The sequence below is a fragment of the Salvelinus sp. IW2-2015 genome, linkage group LG11 (assembly GCF_002910315.2).
Source record: "Salvelinus sp. IW2-2015 linkage group LG11, ASM291031v2, whole genome shotgun sequence".
Classification (NCBI taxonomy): Eukaryota; Metazoa; Chordata; class Actinopteri; order Salmoniformes; family Salmonidae; genus Salvelinus; species Salvelinus sp. IW2-2015.
The window spans coordinates 21854561-21878934 of NC_036851.1; the positions used below are offsets into that span (position 1 = coordinate 21854561).

The 24374-nt window shown below is 44.9% G+C and overlaps 1 protein-coding gene across 2 annotated transcripts in view; it reads right to left on the reverse strand.

The window, feature by feature from the left end:
• Positions 1-5182: 5182 nt before the first annotated feature.
• The window catches only part of LOC111969982 (eukaryotic translation initiation factor 4 gamma 3), an 84739-nt gene continuing 65547 nt past the window's right edge, over positions 5183-24374 (reverse strand). For both annotated transcript variants that reach the window (XM_023996429.1, XM_023996425.1), the window contains 25 exons: positions 23430-23607; positions 22511-23281; positions 22090-22178; positions 21555-21816; positions 21308-21429; positions 20118-20267; positions 19586-19750; positions 19173-19370; positions 18761-18904; positions 18348-18584; positions 17738-17842; positions 17187-17325; positions 16798-16940; positions 15712-15802; positions 9089-9215; positions 8774-8985; positions 8546-8661; positions 8259-8431; positions 8034-8159; positions 7599-7680; positions 7265-7363; positions 7009-7155; positions 6726-6807; positions 6474-6620; positions 5183-6192 (listed from right to left, as the gene is read on the reverse strand). In XM_023996429.1, the coding sequence (XP_023852197.1) occupies positions 6011-6192; positions 6474-6620; positions 6726-6807; positions 7009-7155; positions 7265-7363; positions 7599-7680; positions 8034-8159; positions 8259-8431; positions 8546-8661; positions 8774-8985; positions 9089-9215; positions 15712-15802; positions 16798-16940; positions 17187-17325; positions 17738-17842; positions 18348-18584; positions 18761-18904; positions 19173-19370; positions 19586-19750; positions 20118-20267; positions 21308-21429; positions 21555-21816; positions 22090-22178; positions 22511-23281; positions 23430-23607 (4287 nt within the window). In that variant the 3' untranslated portion in view covers positions 5183-6010. The remainder of the gene's footprint in view (positions 6193-6473; positions 6621-6725; positions 6808-7008; positions 7156-7264; positions 7364-7598; positions 7681-8033; positions 8160-8258; positions 8432-8545; positions 8662-8773; positions 8986-9088; positions 9216-15711; positions 15803-16797; positions 16941-17186; positions 17326-17737; positions 17843-18347; positions 18585-18760; positions 18905-19172; positions 19371-19585; positions 19751-20117; positions 20268-21307; positions 21430-21554; positions 21817-22089; positions 22179-22510; positions 23282-23429; positions 23608-24374) is intronic.

Here is a 24374-nt window from a genome sequence, read left to right on the forward strand (position 1 = left end):
TCAGTAATGTTCCAGTGGGTCAAACAAAAACACCCTGATTGGGTGACAACAGAGCCTCCCACAATGCAGGCGATGGCTGCAGGATGAAGTTGGCAAAGAGCAATTGCAGAAACTTGCAGTTGACTGCAGTCAAAACTTCATGACCTTTGATCACATGATTTTGTAAAGTTCATGCAAGGCGCAAGTCGGACAATTTGAAAGGCAAAGATGGGCCCTGACTTGACAAAAGTGATCCACTTGAACGCACCCATTCTTACCAGTGTGTTTTCACCTTAACCACATATGTTATAGCAATCTGCCAGTCGATGACGTGGCATGCAACATTGGTTGATGTATGCAACATCAGAGCAGGGGAACGAGACCCACCAGGAATGACATTGAGACGCTATAGCAATCTTCTACAAGTGAACACAAAACAAGATTACTTGGAACTCAAATGTGGTGGCATTTAAGCCATTTAGCAGTTGCACTCTGCAACTCAAAAGATTGCTATATTGTTGATAAGATGTTACACTTCTCCAGGCATTAAATCAGATTATCTGTAAAAAAAATATGTAAAAAAAGACAACCTGGAACACCACTTGTGGATCTGCAAAGCATCTACAAATGTTCCAGGTAGTCATCATTGCAGTCACACTGTACAGATGAGCAGATCTCAAAAGGCCTGGAGAAGTGTGTAACATCTCAGGAACTAGGGATGCACGATATCAGAAATGGCCGATATCAGCTAAAAATGCCAACATCGGTATCAGCCTGATGTCTTGTTTAACGCTGATGTGCAATACCGATGTCAAAGCTGACGTGCATACCTATATAACACAGATAGATGAGAACATCTTGCATATAACGTAGGTACATGACGTAATGACGGCACGTAAAATTTTGCGCTACACGTGCAACACAGCATTCCTAACCTAGCCCACAATGTCTGCTGTGTGGATCGAGCAGTCAACAAGTCGAGCAGTCATTTGAAAGAGTAGGGAAAGTTCAGCGAGACAACTCAAAGGCAAAATCCTTTAACTCCAAGATAATGTAATTCATTGCCCTTGACAATCAACCGTTCTCTGTCGTGGGTGATGTTGGCTTTTGCCAACTGCTCGAGTACTGGTACACTTTTTTTGACGGGGGGGGGGACTATTTTTCAGATTTTGCCATATCGGAGTTACAAAGTAGTAGCATCACATTTGGACCAGCAATATCAACCCCATAAGGATGCTGAGTCTGACAGCAAAGTGGGTCGTCAAGGATTTCATACTGAGGAAAGTCAAATTGCATGCTCATGAATATGCTGGTTGTCATACCGCTGCTGCCATTTGAGAACATGTTTGAAACTTGAACACACTAGCTAGCTCCATTTGAACAACTGACTCTAGAAATAAGATCATCAACTGCGCCTGCAGTAGACGTGATACCCTCTGTCATGGTATTGAAACACCTGCTCAACAAAACTGGCAGGGACGTCAACAAATGTGCACAAAATTTGAGATAAGCTTTATGTGCGTATGGAACATTTCTGGGATCTTTTTTTTCAGCTCATGGAACATGGCACAAACACTTTATATGTTGGGTTTATATTTTTGTTCAGTGTATTATTCGTATTCTAATTCCTAATTCTAAAGCCATCGATTCTGTCACAACAATGGAGTGTGCATGCCCATTCTGACTTCGTCAATGCTAAGCTAACCAGTTAGCTAGCAGCTAGTGTGTGACGTAAGTGCTGACTAGTTTATATCAAGTGAAGATGGCCCCTTTTCCCGACGAGGTGGATCTTTTTACTGGCCCACATTGGCGAATGAAACAGTTTCCCCCGGCAACAAAACTGCCCACACAGGCAGTATTACCCGTTTCTGCTCCATTTCTTGTGTCAGTTTCCGTGTCCATATCAGTGGATGCGACATCTGGTAGGTTTGTGTCTGTTAATGTGTCCTTTTTGTCATTTGTAGTCGGAGGCTGATTCCCAGCAACAGCCGCTCCATCTTTTTTGATCATTTACTTTCACCCATCTTGAGTGTTGCACCCTGACAATGGTGCCTCCGTGCCTCACAAATATTACCACACCATCTTGGCCAATGACTACTCCCGGTCCTTTACACTCTTGACAGTCAACTCGTTTGTAGTACACTTTGTTTCCAGTCTCGTACTTCTCATCGGTGGGTCAAAGCTGTTTACGCAGAGCCCTGCGAATTCTCTCTGAACACTCTGCTTCAGTGAACGCTTTTCTTGCCGCATCTCAAATCAAATGTCAACAAGTACAGAGGGAAAATTAGGGTTCGGCCCAAAACGTAGTTGGTATGGGCTGTAGCCATGAACACTGTGCATTGAGTTTTTTGCCATCAAAGCCCACTTTAGGGCTGTTTTCCAGTCACATTGTCTTGCTTCACTTCTTGCTTCACTTTCAGCATAATCTCTGTGAGTGTTCGATTATGTCTCTCCAGAAGTCCATTGCTCCATGGACTGTATGCAGCAGTTGTCTTTACATCCATGTTGTAATTTCTCCAGCCATTTTTCTTATTTAATTATTATTGAATTCTCCTCCATTGTCACTGTACAATTTCTGGGGTGGGCCATGCACACTTATCCAAGAATGAAGTGCTTGACAATTTCACTGGGTTTCTTTATATTCACAAATGCTTCCAGCACTGAAGTGGTTGATTATGTGAAGGTACCAAACACTTGGTCCTAGCTCGTGTAGATCTACAGACACGGTTTCATTGTACTTGGAAGCCAGTGGCAAACCAACAGCTGGTCTGGGCTTAGGTTTGCTGTATTCTGGCATGTCTCACAACTGAACTATCTGCCGTAGAATGGAAATACTTACATCATTATTCCCAGAACTGCTGAGTAATTTCTGAAGTCTGTCAACTGTAGCATGTCAAAACTGTTTGTAAAGTTTTAACAATACTAGTTTTTCCTGTTCTCTGTGACTGTTAGAATCTCCATGAGCTCGGTGTCTGTAAGAATTTCATTTTTACATGGACTCTGTATGATGTCATTGTCTAAAATGTTTACACAARAGTGGCCTGAGGTAGTAAGTTCAAGGGTCACTGGTTGTTTAAACATCACTGCCATGTCATTTTTATGTCTAGTACAGCCCCTGCCTTCTTGAGGGAAGCTTTGCTTAATAGTAAGGGGATATCTGTAGGGACCACCTCTGTTTCAATGTGACACTTAGTCTGACCAATTTTTGCTGGTATCTTGACTCTCTTGGTAGGATAGACGATTCTCCAAATTTGAAAGCTCTGTTGCTTGGTTTCAATCATATTTCGTATGAGATAGCCATCAAGGCATTTTGCACCACACACTGTGCGTGTACATGCAGTATCAATCACAGCAGATCCTAAGGATTCAACTATAAAGATCTCAGAAGCAGATTTGTTTGAAAGCAGTGTAATGTTACACTGCTCTCTCTGTGTTTACATTTTCCTCTGTTAGTTAAACGTGCTCATTTTTATGAGGAGTCTTTAACCCAATGGTAAGTGCTTTGACAAATAGCACATTTTGATCTCCATCCATACCTGTCCAGTGGATTTGTGCCGGGCAATGGCGCCCTCGTCTGGTTATCTTGAGAACGTGACTTGTTGGCGCCCTTTCTCTGACGCTCAGTGTAATATGCAGCGTCACTCACTTGCATTCCATCTGTTATTGGCGCAAGACGACTTTTCACCAAAGTATTTTTAGTGCGGACTTCATTGACTCAAGTCAGCACAGTACAAGCAGTCAAAGCCAACCGTATCTCCCTACCATCCAGACAGGCAGTATCTAGCAACTTGAAAGCTGCATCCAGGAGAACCATGTCGTACTTGCGCATCCTACCTATTGTACCGCTGTTCGAAATCAATTATGTAGTCCGTCAACGCAGCCGAAATGTCTCTAGTAACTGTCCGTTTGAATATGCCCTGTAGGCACCGTCTTTCTCTTTAAAACAAATCCTCAAAGGAGGGATAATACCACAAGTGCTTGCTTTTTCTCGTCCAGATAGTAAATAGTAAATAACCAGTGTCCAGATTCCAAGTTCATTTTCCCAACTTTCATACGACCACTCCTCGTTGAAGCGAGGTGGCACATTGTAGTTATTAGCCATCTTCTGCTACCAACGTTAACTTAAAATGACAACGACTCGGTTCCAGTTTAACAACGTTCACTAAACCATATTTCCACAGTACATGGTTGCCATTGCACTCGGGCCAGGTCCATCAGCAGACTTCCGCGCATGCGTACTAATAACAGAGTATAGGGATAGTTAAAACATTAATTTATCAGTTATTTGGGATGCAAGATGATTTTTAAACCAGTGATTTTGCACTGCGATGTGCTTAACCGGTTCCCATAGAATGCCAAATGTTGAAAATTCTTCTGAAKTCCTGAAAGTGACAACGTAGCAATTCTAATTGAAATGCTGCAGTATAGTATCTGGGATATGGCGCTCCCAGATATGCTTACCAGTCACCAACCTTTGTCCTGCAGAAGCAAGACACTGTAGACTACAGCTCCAATACCATACTGGTTTCCGGTCTGTCAGAAGGTGAAATTGTCTGAAATGTGATCAAAGAATGGTGTGATACAGGCTCTCTTACCCACCTACATTTCTGCAGGCTGTATGCGAATGCTTTTTGCAGATGTTTGTGCTCATCCACTACAGTTGACAGTCACTTCATTGACTCTACACCTGAATCACAGGTCAAAGATACAAGAGCATTACATAGGAATTCTGGCAAACATCCTAAGGCAATTTAAGACATGCAAGATATGACTTGTCCTACATCATTCATGCCTCATCAGGCTCAGCTATTTCGTTACAATATTTCCTCACTCGTCTAAGGGGTATAAAATAAGATGTAGGGTCAATTCCTGTGGAGGAAAAGGTACTGTCGATACTTAACTTTTCAATCAAAAAGCATTAATAAAAAGGAACAAACCGGCAACTCTTGGAAGACAATGGAAGTTGACTCAAATTTTTTGTATTTATGAGAAAATAATTGTTCTAGTTAACTTCCATTGTCCTACAAGAGTTACTCAATATCTTTCAGAATCCCTATACTGTAGCCTCATTTTAGAGATAAATGCTTGACACTGCCACACTTTCATCTTCAGACTGTATCGCCAGCAATGTTAAAACACAGTAACAAATCTTCACATTGCAGTGCAGACATCACACTCCACAAAATCACCATTGCATTTGCAATATTTTTTAAATACCTTTTGTCTTTAATGTATTTACAAGCTTTTCATTTGCTCGGTAGGTCTTAAGTATTACAAGCACTTCATGTTCAGCAACCTTGGCATTTTCTTTGTAATCTTGCATTTTATCCATTGTTCATTGTTGTTTATTCACGTTCATTTAAGTGTTATTTTGTGGACTGATTTGCATTGCTTCTTGAATGCATATCTCTTCCTCTTGGGAGGTTTATGTACATATCACAGAGTGCACTTCCTGTGGTTATTTACTGATAACCTTTGACCTCTGATGTCAATTGTCTCTGTGCATCCACCCTTTCTCTGCCTTCCCCTTCATCCCAAAATAACTTTTTACCCTGTTTTCAACCAAACACGGAATCCAGGGAGGCTATTTATTTCACAATTATTATTATTATTGTTATTATAATTAATAATATTATTTCTATTCGTCATCAATGTTTTCCTCATTATGAGCATCTGCAAATGTTAAATAAACTTCCATATTTGCAGTCCTTTAAAAAAATAATAAATTAAAGAGTCTGGAACCTATGTATCTTTAAGTCTCTTCTTAAAAAGTAACAAAAGAAAAGTTAAAATTTAAAACAAAAATATTTTCTATGTATAATACAGGTATTTAGTGCTTCAGCCGTTGGAATTCAAACTCAAAATGGTCTCAGAACCGTACCGCAGAAAAAATTCCAGCCGTAAACATGTCGTCCTGCCCGCGCTCATTTTGTAGGTTTGTCTGTTTGTTTTGCTATGAAGATGCAGTTATTCTATGTAGCAACAGCTGGCCTCTTGTCCTGGGGGCTTACAGCGGCCGCCTGCTCCCTTGTCAATTATCCTCCGACTCCTCCTCGGCTTCCCTCAGCCAGGTGAAGAAAGCCGTTACAGACTTGAGAGCCACACCCTTGCCCAGCTCCTCTGCTGGGTCTTTGCTGGTCTCCCACTTGTAAAAAGCGTCCTCCGAGATCACGTCCTCATCATACAGACAATCGAAGAACATCCGGAGCAGGTCTGGAGAAAGAGAGACAAGAGGGGAAAAGTGCTATGATAACCATCAAATCCCATGGTTTAAATTAGTCTCCGCTTTCAGTGTGTGTGAGGGTATAGATATGCATGTAGGTTAATGAATACACTTCAAATAATAGCAATGGCTGCATGAGATAAAACCATGAAAGGATGTCTGCTGTCAASAATAAAAAAGTAAAAGTAAAATGCAGTGCAGGAGACAGAACCGTGCTTATATCTTTATAGTGAATATTGAGGTTGAAGGGTCTGATTGGGATGCTACTTACTAGGAGGCTGATCCAAAGTGACTATCAGCGCCTGCAGTGCATAAAGTGCTTGAAGCTGTCGCTCAGTGTCTGAGTTAAGGTACTTGAGTAATACGGGCAATCTCCTCTGAATGATGGCTACGTCCACTCGACAGGAAGCACTTTCATCTACACAAGAAACAAAAGATGCAAAGCATTGTTGAATTCCTTTAGCTATATAATATATATAAAACAACATTGATCTGTTCCTAGCTAAAGGAATGGAGAGCTTACCTTTCACCGCTGCCTTACACACAGCCGTCATCAGAGCTCTCAGGAACGGAGAGGAGCTCATCTGAGATTCATCTAGATTTGCCTGGGATGTGGATGATAACAGAGGAGCACAAAGGAGCTCCGCTTAGACAGAGGTGAAAGCTTCTCGATATCACTGCCTGCATCTGTGACACTTCACTTGAAATATGCAACACTATGCATGTATAAACACAACATGCGTATGACATGAAGTCAAACGTGGCTGTGCTGAGCTGTGTGGCGGGCGTAATACTACAGTCCGTACCTCTACCCAGTCAAAGATCTGCTCATCACTGGCCATGTCCTCCAGCAGCAGTCTCTCTAGCTGCTGGTTGAGCACCACAAGGGACAGTGCTGTCGTGGCGAGGGCTGCCTCATGGCTGGAGCAGTCCGCCTCAGTGAACTGGAGCTTCTGACAGGAGGACATGGAGAGGAGGGGAAATGAAGAGGGTTAGGTTGCTGTGAACCTGTTTCTGTTGGGATGCCTCCATGCCGTAATACAGAGGGTTTATCTCACTAACCTGCTCTGAGATGAAATCCTGGACATCCTCTCCCTCTGGCAAGAAGTCACTCCAGCTGAGGCCTGACTCTCTCCACAAGGTGCCCACTTTCCTATGGCTCTGTGTAGGAGACAGACAGGAAAACATGTCAGAAACCTGGCATCCAATAGTTAATGACTTGTTTACTTGATATGCACTATAACGCACTCACACCCGTCTCGTTTACACCTCTCGTCTAAATCATACAAAAATATCTGACAGCTATGTTAACTGTTCTCTGTGAGGGAAATGTTGTTTGAAAGTGGTAAAGGGGCTAGGAGTAAACTAGGAGTAAAACCGACAAAATGTCACTTACCATTTGTTTGCATAGTATGTGCAGTATTTCAGAAAATAAGATCCCAGCTCTTCCCACAGGAAGTAAAGGTTTGCTTAATTCACTGTGGACAAACAGAGAAAACGATTAGATGTCTCCGGCGGTTCCATCCCGCCCAACTGTTTTTCTTCATATCTCAGTTTACAGAAAGCCACAGCAGGGAATGGAGGTGTGAGAGCCAACATCAACACTCCATAATCAGTGAACTGAGATAGCCACAGTCAGTAATATTTGACAGAGGCAACAAAATGGAGTACATTTGTCATCCTGCAGACTGTGAGATCTTAATAAAATGTGGGTTGCATGTGGACTGATCTGATAAGCTCTGTTGATGCAATAGTAACCCCCTCTTGATCTCCATAACTTTACAGGGAGATAACAATACAATATTGTGGTGCTGTAGAGTAGCGGTGTTACCTAAAGAGCTCTCTCATAGAGAAGCCCCTGTCTCTCAGCACAGGGCTGAGCAGCTCGGCCAGATACAGCCAGATATGGGGAATGTCAATGGCCATGTCATCCGCCAGCTCAAGGGTGTCAGCAAACCTGGGAAAGATAATCTGATGAGACGGCCATTTTAGATACAGCACAGTTGTTAGATGACACATGTTGAATGAGAGCAGATGGATATGTAGGCAGGCTGACCCTTTGAAGAACTGGGGCTTGGCCAGGATGTCCTGCTGCACCAACTGGAAGAGGAGCTTGCCCATGTGGTCCCGTGTGATCTGACTGCGCTCCAGAGTGGACTCCACCCCCACACGCACAAACACATGGAGCTGAGAGGACATGTCCAGCTCATCCACACACTGCACAGCCTCCTACAGAGAACACAACAAACACATATCTTTGTTTTACAAACTTCCTTTCGAGAGTAAAACACAAAGGCATTCACATACAGTATGCAATATAATAGCATTATTAAATTATTCCACCTTATAATCGTTGATGTGCAAGAACTCGTCAATGATAGCTCTGGACTTCCTCTCCATCTCCTCCTCAGAGAGGGCAGGTCTGTCTGGAGACTGGGCCACCACAGGCTCTGCTTTCACTGTAGGGAAAAGAACACCGTTACAAGAGTGCTCCCCTTATAGAGTGTGTGAGTGAGTGTCCACTGACTCCATATGTTTAGTCAGTCTAGAACTGTCCTCCTGTTCCCTCACCAGGCTCCCTGGCACTGCTGCGCTCTGGCTCAGTCTTGTCCTCGCTTACGCTGGGCCTCCTGGGGCTCTCCAGCTCTCTGCGGGGCTCCTCAGGACTCAGGGCCGGGCTCTCCGGAAGCTCCTTGGCACTCCCGCCTCGGACGAAGGAACCGGGCCTCGACGGAGCTGGGCTCAGGGGCTTCTCACTTCGCTCTCTCCCTGCACTGCTTCGACTGGGAGAACACACACACACACACCATGAGTGAATGTTTTGCCCTAAAATGGGACGTTCAGAGTTTGAGACCAAATCCATAAGTTTCAAAATGTGATCATTACCTGCCCAAGGTTCTTCTAGTGTCATACTCTAGGTTCTGTGCCAGTGGGGTGGTTTGATGAGATTGGGTGGACTGGAGTGCAGAGTACCGGTTTAAACTGGCACCACCACCACCAGACCGGGATAATTCTGATAGGAGACAAAATGAAGCAGCAGAAATTACATTTCAACCAGGACACAAGTATGACTAGTTCACCTGCATCACCAGTGTGTGTGTGACGGTTAGCCAAGCAGTCTTGAACCTCTGTGGCATATCTAAAGCTATAGCTTGTGTCTGAGGTCGAGCAGATGGTACATAGACAATACAGTACAACATTCAACCGACCTTTACTTGGCGGTGTCTTAAGAATTCCTGTTACTAGTTGCAGGTGGAACTCCAAAAACCAGAGAATATTCAGAAAAATATCAAATCCACTTTTTTGCACCGAGTGAGGAGTTCCCTTGCAATTTTAGCTGCTGAACATCTCACATTTCCCGACATCTTTGCAGGAAATATTTAATTTTAAGCGACGCAGCTGCAGCCACATATAGAAGATGACAGTGCGTCACACAGGACCACCCAAACAAAGATCTACACAAATGCAAGAATTCTCTTGAGTATTTCCTCGTTATCGAAGTTCCACATACAACTGGAAACAGACGTTTATAAGACGCTGGTGCTTTCCAAATAGAGAATGAAGGAAGTGTCGTCAAGTAAAGGTAGGTTGAAAGAACGTCCCCAATCCATAACCCATCCTATGCTATAACCCTGTACAGAGTAAATGGATATAACGAGAGCTATCTAACAGTATGTCTCATAGGACAAGGTGTGGATGCTTACAGACGGTAGGCAATTAAGGTCACAGTTATGAAAACTTAGGACACTAAAGAGGCCTTTCTACTGACTCTGAAAAACACCAAAAGAAAGATGCCCATGGTCCCTGCTCATCTGCATGAACGTTCCTTAGGCATACTGCAAGGAGGCATGAGGACTGCAGATGTGGCCGGGGCAATAAATTGCAATGTCCATAATGTGAGACGCCTAAGACAGCACTCCAGGGAGACAGGACGGACCGCTGATCGTCCTCGCAGTGGCAGACCACGTGTAAAAACACCCGCACAAGATCGGTACATCCGAACATCACACCTGCGGGACAAGTACAGGATGGCAACAACAACTGCCCGAGTTACACCAGGAACACATAATCCCTCCATCAGTGCTCAGACGGTTCATAATAGGCTGAGAAAGGCTGGACAGGGCTTGTAGGCCTGTTGTAAGGCAGGTCCTCACCAGACATCACCGGCAACAACGTCGCCTATGGGCACAAACCCACCGTCGCTGGACCAGACAGGACTGGAAAAAAGTGCTCTTCACTGACGAGTCGCGGTTTTGTCTCACCAGGGGTGATGGTCGGATTTGCGTTTATCGTCAAAGGAATGAGCGTTACACCGAGGCCTGTACTCTGGAGCGGGATCGATTTGGAGGTGGAGGGTCCATCATGGTCTGGGGCGGTGTGTCACAGCATCATCGGACTGAGCTTGTTGTCATTGCAGGCAATCTCAACACTGTGCGTTACAGGGAAGACAACCTCCTCCCTCATGTGGTACCCTTCCTGCAGGCTCATCCTGACATGACCCTCCAGCATGACAATGCCACCAGCCATACTGCTCGTTCTGTGCGTGATTTCCTGCAAGACAGGAATGTCCGTGTTCTGCCATGGCCAGCGAAGAGTCCGGATCGCCATCCCATTGAGAACATCTGGGACCTGTTGGATCGGAGGGTGAGGGCTAGGCCCATTCCCCCCAGAAATGTCCGTCAACTTGCAGGTGTCTTGGTGGCTGAGTGGGGTAACATCTCACAGCAAGAACTGGCAAATCTGGTGCAGTCCATGAGGAGGAGATGCACTGCAGTACTTAATGCAGCTGGTGGCCACACCAGATACTGACTGTTACTTTTGATTTTGAACCCCCCTTTGTTCATGGACACATTATTCCATTTCTGTTAGTAACATGTCTGTGGAACTTGTTCAGTTTATGTCTTATGTTTATATAAAATTTACACATGTTAAGTTTGCTGAAAGTAAACGCAGCTGACAGTGAGAGGACATTTCTTTTTTTGCTGAGTTTGTCAAATTTTTTCTCTAAATAAGCTTTGTAAAATTCTAGGGATGCATGATATAATCGGTGAACATATCGGAATCGGTCGATATTAGATAAAAATGGCAACATCGGTATCAGCCTGATGTCATTGTTTAACGCCAATGTCAAAGCTGACGTGTATACAGTTGAAATCGGAAGTTTACATACACTTAGGTTGGAGTTATTAAAACTCATTTTTCAACCACTCCACAAATTTCTTGTTAACAAACTATAGTTTTGGCAAGGCGGTTTGGACATCTACTTTGTGCATGACAAGCAATTTTTCCAACAATTGTTTACAGACAGATTATTTCACTTATAATTCACTGTATCACAATTCCAGTGGGTCAGAAGTTTACATACACTAAGTTGACTGTGCATTTAAACAGATTGGTAAATTCCAGAAAATTATGTCATGGCGTTAGAAGCTTCTGATAGGCTAATTGACATCATTTGAGTCAATTGGAGGTGTACCTGTGGATTCATTTCAAGGCCTACCTTCAAACTCTGTGCCTCTTTGCTTGACATCATGGGAAAATCAAAATAAATAAGCCAAGACCTGAGAAGAAATAAATGTGTAGACCTCCACAAGTCTGGTTCATCCTTGGGAGCAATTTCCAAATGCCTTAAGGTACCACGTTCATCTGTACAAACAATAGTATGCAAGTATAAACACCATGGGTCCACGCAGCCGTCATACCGCTCAGGAAGGAGACGCGTTCTGTCTCCTAGAGATGAACGTACTTTGGTGCGAAAAGTGCAAATCAATCTATATCCACAGTAAAACGAGTCCTATATCGACATAACCTGAAAGGCCGCTCAGCAAGGAAGAAGCCACTGCTCCAAAACCACCATAAAAAAGCAAGAATACGGTTTGCAACTGCACATGGGCACAAAGAGTGTACTTTTTGGAGAAATGTCCTCTGGTCTGATGAAACAAAAATAGAACTGTTTGGCCATAATGACCATTGTTATGTTTGGAGGAAAAAGGGGGAGGCTTGCAAGCCGAAGAACACCATCCCAACCGTTAAGCACGGGGGTGGCAGCATCATATTGTGGGGGTAATTTGCTGCAGGAGGGACTGGTGCACTTCACAAAATAGATGGCATCATGAGGAAAGAAAATTATGTGGATATATTGAAGCAACATCTCAAGATATCAGTCAGGAAGTTAAAGCTTGGTCGCAAAAGGGTCTTCCAAATGGACAATGACCCCAAGCATACTTCCAAAGTTGTGGCAAAATGGCTTAAGGACAACAAAGTCAAGGTATTGGAGTGGCCATCACAAAGCCCTGACCTCAATCCTATAGAACATTTGTGGCCAGAACTGAAAAAGCTTGTGCGAGCAAGGAGGCCTACAAACCTGACTCAGTTACACCAGCTCTGTCAGGAGGAATGGGCCAAAATTCACCCAACTTATTGTGGAAAGGTTGTGGAAGGCTACCTGAAACGTTTGACCAAGTTAAACAATTTAAAGGCCAAATACTAATTGAGTGTATGTAAGCTTCTGACCCACTGGGAATGTGATGAAAGAAATAAAAGCTGAAATATCTCACTCTGCTATTATTCTGACAAGTGGTGATCCTAACTGACCTAAAACAGGGAATTTTTTACTACGATTCAATTTCAGGAATTGTGAAAAACTGAGTTTAAATGTATTTGGCTAAGGTGTATGTAACTTCCGACTTCAAATGTAGGTACATGACATAATGACGGCATGTAAAATTTTGCGCTACACAGCACTCCTAACCTAGCCCACAATGTCTGCTGTGTGGATCGAACAGTCAACAAGTCGAGCAGTCATTTGAAAAAGTAAGAACATTTCAGCGAGACAACTCAAAGGAAAAATCCATTAACGTCAAGATAATGAAATTCATTGCCCTTGACAATCAACCGTTCTCTGTCGTGTGTGATGTATGCTTTGTGACTGGTCGAGCACCGGTACACACTACCAAGTGSGCTATTTTTCAGATGTTGCCCTACCAGAGTTACACAGTAATAGTACCACTGCTATTAGATTCACGACATACTATGAGCCAAGACCTGAGAAAAAAAATGTGTAGACCTCCACAAGTCTGGTTCATCCTTGGGAGCAATTTCCAAATGCCTGAAGGTACCACGTGCATCTGTACAAACAAGAATGCCGTTTGGATCTTTGCGTGTCCATAAAGATACACGGCAAATAACACTATTTGACAATAACACTATTTGATGCGTTAAATAACACAGTTCTATTATAGAATGTTGTGTGTTCTGAATTTGCACGTGCAAGAAAAGCGCCACCACTACTATCAGTAGCACTCTCAAAGCTGTACAAAAAAGTCTGCAAACAAGCAAACACCGGCCACGAACGATGTGTTTACAATACCGCGTTGGTATTAAAGCATTATTTGTTCGACCGCAGCTTCTGGGGTAGCTAGCTAGCTTTAGCTCGGTACCTAGCTAGCACCTATACAATCGGCCTGAAAACAAAGACCAGTGGAAACTGCAGTCATTTTCATTATTCTTAGCAATGATTTAGAAATCCTTGTAAGTATTAGCTAGGTAGCCACTCGTTGTTTGCCTCTTGAAATTGAACTTCAGTTCAAGAAAATAAATAGCTATTGCACAAAGCTAGCTTCATCTGGCTAATGAGTCTCGACCAGACCAGGTTATGTTTTTATTTATTTACCTTTAACTAGGCAAGTCAGTTAAGAACAAATTCTTATTTTCAATGACGGCCTAGGAACAGTGGGTTAACTGCCTTGTTCAGGGGCAGAACGACAGATTTTTTCCTTTGTCAGATCGGGGATTCAATCTTGCAACCTTTCGGTTACAAGTCCAACACTCTAAACACTAGGCTACCTGCCGCCCCAACCACTAGGCTACCTGCCGTTGTGAAGCAAGCCACATTAAGGATTAGGCACAATAGTGGAATTTGTGGTTTGCCTTCAAAATAAAAGTATATCTACATCTTTGTGATGTAGAAGGTTACAATTGGTGCAATCATGCCATATTTAGACTAGATAATGTTAAACAAGGTTGGAATGTGAAGCAATGAAATGGGGTATCAGTCTACTCAGTGACACCCACAGAACACAACTGTGAGAAGTTTACGCAAATATTAGCATTCTAGCTTTTATCGCGGGACTGTGACTGTGTGAAATCACCTCCCCAGTCAGCCTAGTGTGTGTATTGACATTCATATTGCACTGTACAGCTTTACCTAAGGATTGGGGATCAGTCTACTCAATAGCCAAGATATGTTATAGCTAGCTAACTATAGCTACTGAAACAGATGTTGTTTTGCTATGTTTTTAGGGAAGAACAATGTTTGCATCCATGAGCTAGCTAGCTTGGCTATTGAGTGCTAAGTGCGCAAGACAACTTTACCAGCATCATAGCATACGTATCGATGAATTGTTGTGACATATGAAATACGAGTGATAGTGTAATCAATGTGTAATAACTACATAAAAAATGTATGAACGCGTAAAATTATTATGTGACGTGCAGTCATATTCAGGTCCTGCTTGGTCAACAAAGTGTTATTTGACGTGTATCATTTTTGACACGCAAAGACCCAAAAGGAGTTCCATAGAAATCCTGGTTGAGAATGAAACAACTGAACAAATGAACAACGAAACAGCACAGCAAGTGAAAGAAATAGGTTTTGATTATGTGTTACTGGTAATGGGGACATACGTAAATGCCAACAAAATAACTTTTTGGTCAGTGGTGTGTGTGTGTAACCTTTATTTAACTAGGCAAGTCAGTTAAGAACAAATTGTTATTTACAATGACTGCCTACCCCGGCCAAACCCGGACGATGCTGGGCCAATTGTGCGGCGCCCTACGGGACTCTCATTCACGGCCGGATGTGATACAGCCTGGATTCGAACCAGGGACTGTAGTGACGCCTCTTGCACTGAGATGCAGTGCCTTATACCGCTGCATCCATGTGTGTGTGTTAACTATATAACTGTACTAGAATGCTTAAAGGCCGCATTTAAAAAAAATATTGGTTATCGTATCGGCCAAAAATGTGACATCAGTATCATTATAAAATACACTGCATTTCAAACAGTCAGCAATAATCTAATGAATTCAGGTATTGTCAGAAAGGTTAAGTTCTCATCTATTACAGGTTAAGCTCTCATCTATTACAGTTAAATAATGTCTTAATGTGTTTCGGAGTCCATTTGACCGATTCTGTTGGACCAAACCTCAAATGCAAATAGCGAGTTGAAACCACCGGTTGTCAGAGAGGAAACAGTTATTTTCCATCTTTGTTGTTGTGAGTGGCAGGGGGAGGGCTTAGTGTGCATAAATGGGAAGGTGCACAGTCACAGCAGAACGAGCGAAGGAGACGAGACCAAAAGACAACATGAGAACAGGATGTGCAGTACAGAAGTGCTCATAAAAAATAAAAAWAWAAATGCGATTATTGCGATACAGGCATTTGGAATATCGCGCTAAAACAAATAAAAAAATATTCTATACGTCGCCCAGCCCTAATGTCTCCTCACCGGAGTCACTGGCCTTGGCCCCTCCGCTGCTGCCCTTCATCCAGTTGAGTGAGGCTCGTGGTCCTAGTTGGATCTTCTCATCCATCTGAGGCTAAACAGGATAACAGACAAAAACAGTTCACCTTCACCAGTTCACCTCATATCATGTGATCTGGGCCTACAACGCTATAATTACCAACAGTCTCTGAGGAGAATGGAGAGCTGCCTAATACATCATTGGTACTGACACACAGATGTGGGTTTATAGCAGCTCTGTATGGCATGGGGAGCCATGCGCCAGTATGCAAGGATGGGTGTGCTTGTACCCCAACTATCTGGCATTTGGACCCGTATCATTTCACCACTACATTTACATTTTAGTCATTTAGCAGAAGCTCTTATCCAGAGTGACTGACAGTTTCTGCATTCATCTTAAGATAGCCATGTGAGACAACCACATATCACAGTCATAGGAAGCAAATGGGAGCGGAGGGAGACTTCCTCATCAGAGACTCTGAGTCATCGCCCAGTGATTTCTCCATCTCTCTGAAGGCCCAGGGGAAGAACAAGCATTTTGTGTGTTTGGGGGGGGGGGGGTGCAGTGGGATTATTTAAAATACTCTTTGAAGAGGTAGGGATTGGGACTATCAGTATCATTTGAGGACAGGGATGAAGAACCACAGGAATCCTGTGCGTGATAAGATGCCTAATGCAGTATATACATTACAACACAGTAGTTTCATCTACTATACTGAGCTGAAATAAAATATACTAGAAATGTTCTATACGCACAAGGGTGGGCCTGGCCTATTAAATCTATTTCAATTGACCGATTTCCTTATATGAACTATAACTCAGTAAAACTTTGAATGTTAAGTTAATATTTGTCCATAAAGACTTGTGCTTGTAGACCAATGAGAACATAACTCTTCATTGATGAGGTAAACATAATTCATATCATCCAACTTCTACAGACTTGAAGGAACCAAACAAATTATTGACAGATGCCATTTTGTAATTAAAATTGAGTACACTTAAAACCCCAGTGAACCTCCATGGTAAACGAGTCAGTCAAAGATGAGGTCTACAGGTGCTTTAGTGGCTGACCTTGGAGATCTTGGGGATCTTGGTGGGGTCGATTGTCCTGCTGTTCTTGGTCATAGGCACAGTGTTCCATGTCTCGTCTCTCTGTTGCACACGCTGCTCCCTCTGCTGCTCCCTTTGCTGTTCTCTCTGCTGCTGTTGTTGCTCTGGAGGACAGAGGAAACACACACAGGAAGGATAACATGTCAACAGGTTTATTAAAGACAAATCAAATAGTGCCCCAGGTTTGAGAGAATGCTGTGGGGTGAGTTGACAGATGGGATAGTAGGGGAACTTTCTGACCACTGTGGGCCACTGTAGTGTCTCCGTCTGCAGGCTATGGGGAGGCTATGGGGAGGGAATGCCAGTGTAGCTCTAAGCCTTAGAGGATGTAGCCCATGGGCCTGGCTGACCTGGCCTTCTCTTGGTGTCCTTGGAAAGCAGCTGCTGGTGCACCTTCCTCTGCTCCTCCTGCTCCTCGATCTTGGCCTCTTTGTGGATCTGCTCGATGGTCTTGGGGCCCTGGTCAGCTCTCCTGGACACCCAGTTGTGCTGTTGGAAAGAGCAGTGTTAGACTTGCGCAAGGAGTTCCCTCAGAGAGACAATCTGGTGTTTTTAATTACTGAACTGCGTACAACTCAATTAGCCTACAGTCAAGGAGCCCCAACGGCACAGCAGTATTTTGTTGATGGCTATGCATGCAGAATTTTTTATTCTATGCTCAAATCTAACTGATTACAGTCTGTTGTTTTCTTCCTCAGAGTGAATTACTGGTCTGCTCAGGGAGCCCGTGTGAAGAACTGAAAATTAGAATTTGTTTTCTCCTATTTATTGTAATACATTTTTTTTTTTACCCTCACTGGTGGGCTGAGCTGCACAGACAGCACACAGCCACAAGGCTCGAGTATGCACACACACACACACACACACACACACACACACACACACACACACACACACTCACCAATCGGAGGTCTATCACGTCCTGCAGCATAAACCGTATCCGAGATGATGTCTTCCGCTCCTTAACAATTTTCTCCATCTGATTGAAATACTGATCCATGCGAGGCTATGACAAGAAAGAGAGAGATAAAGGGTCATTGCAAAGTGATGTATGAATACAATATTCTCACTATTCACTCCAGTGGACAGCCAGACACTCATGTCATTTCATTCCACTCCATTTTACAATTCAGTGTGATATAGTATTGCCTCAAAGTAAACTGAGCAGTTTGGGAGCAGGTACAACAAAAGCCTTTTTTCTTAGCCTATAAAACACAGACTACTAAATGTGATTTCCTGTCTCAGTGTTAAATGTGCCAGATATACACCATTACAGCATTTGTAAATATGAGGACCACAGAGAGTCTTAAAACTCTGGTAGAGCCCAAAGAGGGTGAACACTGGTACGTGTGTAGGAGTCTTTCCTTTGGCCAGCAGCAGGTTAAAACAGGTCAGACAACAGCAGGTGCGAGGGAGCAGTGAGATGTCTCCTCACCAACGTCCCCCCAGGCCTCAGGGGCTTCCTCATACGACCAGCTGGAAGTCATTTAAGCTCCCTCCCCATGGCTCACCTTGGCCTTCTCAAAGTCCAGGTCCTTGCCGATGGTGGTGAGCAGCCTGCAAAGGCACTCCAGCGATTCCTCGTCATGGTTCTTCAGCAGCTTGACCACGCAGTCGTGCATGATGGCCTCTGTCAGCATCTTGAGCTTGAACAGCTCCCCGATGAACTTGATGTTCCCTATGGAGCGCCGGCGGGCCTTGTCCTTGGCCTCCTCCAGCTCTAACCGTAGTCTCTCTTGATCACTGGACTAGAGAGGAAATGGAGAGTAGATTGTCAGAACTAAGTAACTAGCAACAGCTAACAATGAGCCCCCACTAACTCTCCACAATACATCAGTCCCATACAATTCTCTCCTCTATATTCCCCTACTACAAGGTGACAGACAGATTAGTGATCTGGGTAGTGTGTGTGGGGTTTAGGTACCTGTGCAGAGTCAAGTTCCTTCTGTTTCCTTTCAAACACCACGTCATCCACCTTGTCCCGCTCAAACTCCTTCTGACAACGGTTGAGCAGCAGTTTGCGGAAGTTCACTGTGGTTCCGGGTTTGTCCGTCATGGGCACTTTGAGCTGGAGAATAACAGAGGTAACAAGCTATTTGGTTAYAGGTACAGAGATATAGGGGAAAGAGCAGAGTAAAGAAAAACTGAGAATTGAACGGGAGATGAGGTCTAGAAAGAGTGAAAGGGGGCAGAAATATACCTTTAGGGACATTTTGCTGAATGTTTATGGGGCTTAAGAGGCCCCATGTACAGTTTATATTTTGATGTTGACTAGCAGCATTCAGAGGAACCACAGATAATCATGTCTGAACAATAGTGAGCTGAGCTTAACATACCGTGGTGAGGCAGCGACACATGTTCCCGTAGGCCACAGAGAAGCCGGGCTCGTCGATGGCCTTCTCAAAGACCAGGTCGATGACGCCTTTGAGGCGCTCCTCCGTGTCGATGGTGAGGTCCGTCACCTGCTTCATCAGCTGGTTGAACATCTGAGGCGTCAGTTTGTTGAGGATACTGCGCACCTTCCGGAAGAGCTCCTGGCAGGGCAACAACATCCTCATCATTTATTGATGTGAGAATTCACTCACTTCATTTGATCTTCGGTCTCTTGACAACTCCTTGGTCACAATATCTCTTTCCTGTGTGGAGTCACTGCTGAAGAAACTCAACATCTTGTGGTTGAGTAGGGTGTGCGTTTTTGATTTGACTGTGTGGGTGTGTCTGGGTGTAAGATGAAAGGTTTGGCTCCTACCTGTGTTGTAATGACCTCAGGGTCATCTGATGGCCCCGCCCTCTTCATGCCGGGTTTCCAGGCATTCTCAGCCTTCTTCAGTTGCACCTCTTCATTCGCCGACACGTTCAGGATAATCTTCCTGGGCGGGGGCCGCCGGGCACCACTCCCCATGTTCATCATCTGCTGGAGAGAGAAGAGAACAACATGTCACTTCTACAGCTCGCCACCAACACCACACACATCACCAAGACTTGTTTGCTGAAGTCTAATTCACAACTTCCCTTGAATGAGTATGACTTTGGGAAATGAGTAATCCCTAGTAAACAAACGAGATGCAAATAATTCCCCATGATCCATTTATCTCACTATGATACCAGCCCAGCGATGATGTTGTTCATTACTATACCAGAAGTAATATTCTGTGAGTGTGTGTGCGAGCGACAGCCAGAGAGAGAGCGCGAGTCAGTGAGCGAGAGAGAAGTAACAAAAAGAAGAGACATTATTTGAGAAAGAGATTGGTGTTTGTGTCGGGCGGAGGGGTAGTAATTACGTGYGCCTGGGAGTGAGTGTGACTCACTGCAGCTCCGCCGCGTCCTCCACTCATCTGTCTGCCAAAGTCAGCAAAGGCCGGTGTGAAGTCAGGGCCTCGGGAGATCACCCTGGATTCTACCGCCCGGGTTGGCAGCTTGTTTTGGTTTATCTGCAGAGACACACAGGGAGAGAGCGCGATGGACAGTGAGACAGCTGACCAGCAGGGGGAGCAGTGATCCTTTAACACTGTGGGCCTAGCCATATGGGGAGAGCAGTGGCTGTGGCCTGGTCCAGAAACAACACCCTACTAGCCCTGATTCCCTAAGCACTTCTGGAGATCTGAAAGGACGATAGGTATAATCAATCAAACTACCATATTGCGTAGATCTATCACCTCCTTTCAGATCTACATGAAGTGCCTGAGGTAGGGGCTGGAATCGGGCCTACCACTGGGGCGAAAGAGACAGGTCAGACCCAGCTACTTTCAGGTCCATCCCACTGTTGTCCACTGAGAGGTGGTGGATTCCCAATCCTAGTCTTAGTTCGCCACTGTGTATGCTGTTTTATGTGTATCAGCTATGCATTTGATAAATTCTGTTTAACAAATTTTGTGACTGGCGCAGTGAGTGAAGTCAGAACCACATGTGGAAGGAGGACTGAAGGGAACATTGTGAGGAAAGGGGGATAACAACTCCAGCGCTCTCAGCTGTCATTGACTTCCCTTAGTACTCAACTCCAGTGAACATTTTCTCAGGGAGAAAAATATGACTCCCAGGGACTGTACATCAATCGTTGCCAGTCTATTGCTCCTTTTCTGGGGCTGAATTATCAACACTGCCAAGTGTGACATAATAGCTATGTGATTTTAAACAAAACAGGATGTCTATGGGCTAGCCGCTATTGGCTCGGTCAGAGTGCAGCAGAGGGAGATGAACTTACCAGAAGCATATCATTTCATAATGAATAGTTAAAAAAATGACATTGGGCCATGTATTTACTAAAGGGATCAAATAAGGCTACTCACACCGTTTGCTCCATACAAATAACCCCTTCACTTGAGAGCTTTTTTCAAAAGCAACTTACTTTGCTAACATCTTACACTATCCATTTATAGTCCTGAATATTTTTTTGTGGGGTTTAGGGCCTTGCTCACAGCTAACTCATTCTGACCACTAGGTTGAAGCTCTGCTCAGCCCACTCTTCACACACCTTGTCCAGCACAACGTCACTGATCTGAGGCAGCCCATCTGGCTTCTGTGTACAGGCAGCCATGAACTGAAAGCCCAGCAGGAAGTCCCGTTTGTACTGACGCTTCCCATTAGTCTCCAGATCTGAGGAAACAACAAGATAGAGGTGAGGAAAACAGCCCTGCTCATCTCATACTGTGCAAAGGTTGTATGACTGTTGATAGTGAAAACTAAGCGAGAGACACTAATGAATAATAACCGCCCCCTACCTTCATGGAAGAGGTCTGGGGGTGCTCCAGTGGAGCCCTCATTGTCCCCAGGGGTGGCCCCGCTGTCACTGCTCTCCGTCTCCGAGGTGTGTCCTGCTCCGTTCCTCATGGGCTCAGCCTCCCCGTTTTCCTCAGGGGCTGGGGGCCTCTCCTCTGCCTCCAGGGCTGAGGGCGCTGTTGAGGGAGGGGGAGAGGTGCTGCAGCTCCTGGCGGGTGGCAGGGCCTGGTCTCCAGCAGCCTCTTCCAAAGGCTTGAGCTCCTCCTGGGGGATGGAGGGGAAGCAGAGGGGGTGAGATTGTGAAGGCAGCTCTGTCCCTCTGAGTCGGCTGGGAACACTGATCATGATGGATAACTCCTTGCCAACGTACTCTGACGATAACACCACTTCAAGTCATTCATGTCTGTGTTCCACCGCCACACATGTGGAAACATTTTCCATTTGAACTATTCCCCATATAATCGCTCTCCGTCTACTCTGTTTATGCTTCCCCTCCTCCTCCCCCGCAGTGAGTGAATAAGAAGGGTTGTTGCTTACCTCAGTCTCCCTCTGTTGGGCATCTCCAACAGGACTCTCTTCATTTGGTTTCTTCCAGGTCTTTGGTGCATCAGGAGCAGTCTGACATCCTGCAGCGAAAACAACAGCAAAGACATTTTAAAGTTGGCTATAGGCTAACGATTTACCCAAAATTGCACCCACTAAAAATCTATGACTAGAAACTTTTACTAGCGGAAAATAGTGGCCTTCCTCTCAGAATAATCATGGTCACTCCAATCACTCCAGCTGTTAGTGTAAGCACTGTGATGAGCTCAGCACTGATCCTGTTTGAAACAGATTCTATAAACGTGGACAGTCTTAGTTGTGTCCAGCAGCAACATTTAACAGTTTATATATAGTATACACACAGGCATCCATGTGACATTCACACGGTCATCTGTACCCATGGTTATGTACATACCTGTAGTGGGACTCTTTCTGGAAAGGGCTTGTAGCTGTGGTTCAGGCTTGTTGTCTGGTGTTATGAATGCCTCTGTCCCTGCTTTGAGAGGGACGTCTTTAGTGTCGGCAGGCTTGCTGGCCTCCGCTGTGGCCTGCACTAGTGGTGGAAGGCCAGGGGGAGGTGCTGGAAAAGCAGGCGCAGGTTTGGAGGTCAGAGTGACTGGCACTACAGCGATGGGTGCGATAGAGTCCGTGACAGCAGGGGGGATCTCTGCTCTCACCTCACTGGGCACAGCCTCACTACAGTCTTCTCTGGAGGCCGGGGTTGAAGCCTGGGGCTGGGGTGGGGAGGGAGAGGAATCTAGGGGGGAGGGCTCCTGGGCCTGGGTGTCCAGCTCAGCCCCAGTGTCAGCATGGCCATTCAAAGCTTTTGGGGTTAGGGTGGGGGAAGCAGCCAGGGTGTGTGGGGCTTCTGGAAGAGGCTCCACTGTATTTTGGATCTGGGAATGAGTCGTGGGAGGCAGGGTCTTGGGCTCAGCTGCAGAGGGAGTGGGAGTAGCAGGCTCCACTGCAGAGGGCTGCTCAATGGGGTTGGGGCTGGCAACAGGACGAGGGGCAGGGATGGGCGCCACCATCACTGGGGCAGGAGAGGGAAGCTCTGTTTCTACAGGGGGAGATGGGGCAGTTACAGGTGCACTGGCCTCTCGCCACGCCATAGAAGGTTCTGGTTGTCCAATCCCGGGAGAGGAAGGCTTCCGGATAACCTGCTCCAATTTTGGCTTATCATATACTGGAAAAGCGAAGAGATAACACTGACATTAAACACAAAAGAGAAAATTATTTGTGCTATCTCTTTACTGAGTCAACGTCTTGCTCAGGCCTCTGCTCTCAGAGCAGAGATGTATTGTGCCTGGAGGGTGGAGGGGTGAGGGTCAGACCTGGCCCTGGTTTGCTGTCTGCAGCCCCAGGCGTGGGCTGCTGCTGCTTGGAGGGCTCRAGGCTGTAGGCTGGGTGGGCCTGGCCTTGGCCCTGCTCCGGAGTCTGGCTGCCGCTCGACTGCTGCTGCTGCGATTTGAGGTAGAAAATGTGAGGATAATGAGGGTGCGGCCATAAAAACTAGCAACATGGAAAGACAGCCAAATAAGCACAAACGAGCACAAAAATAGAATTAAGCGGAAACAAGGAAACCAGTGGGTATGGTTAGAAATATTGGCAACGGAAAAGACGGGGGAAGACAAGAAGAGACGGCAGCCAAGGAAAGCAGGAAAAAGGGGAAAAAAGGAGGAGATGAAGACGCAAAAAAATAAAGAGTGCAAGAGTAGGAGAGAATGACAGGGAAATGGAGGCACATAAGGTAAAACAAAGCAACAAAAAAAGGGAGTGTAAAAAGGACAAAAGACAGAAAGAGAGGAAAGACACACTGTTAACGTCCAAGGAGAGGACAAGGAGGAAGTGTCACAACAAAAGACTTCCCTCCACAAAATCCAGAACAAGAATTGTCAATTAAGATGATTGCCCTTTTCTATTAGAATGCATTCAGCAATGACTCCTTTTGTTTGAATAAATAAGAAAATCTTATTTCTGGATTCTTCATAGAGGGACAAAAAGCAGAAACGACATGTTCCATAACAACATTTACTGTACTAGAAGAGAGGGAGGAGATGCACTGATACATGTAGGTAGGTACTAGTAGGTATAGATGTGTAAGCCATAGATCTGTGTGTCCAAGAGTAACATGATAACCAACTATGACCAATGAAATACAGTGTGTTTAGGTCAKTGTTGTAAAATAGTGTCCTGTTACTCAAATTGAATAGCAAAGATTGTGAACCTAAGGCCAGGTAAGTGTGTTAGGTGCAGATCAGTGGGTCAGGGACAGTGGC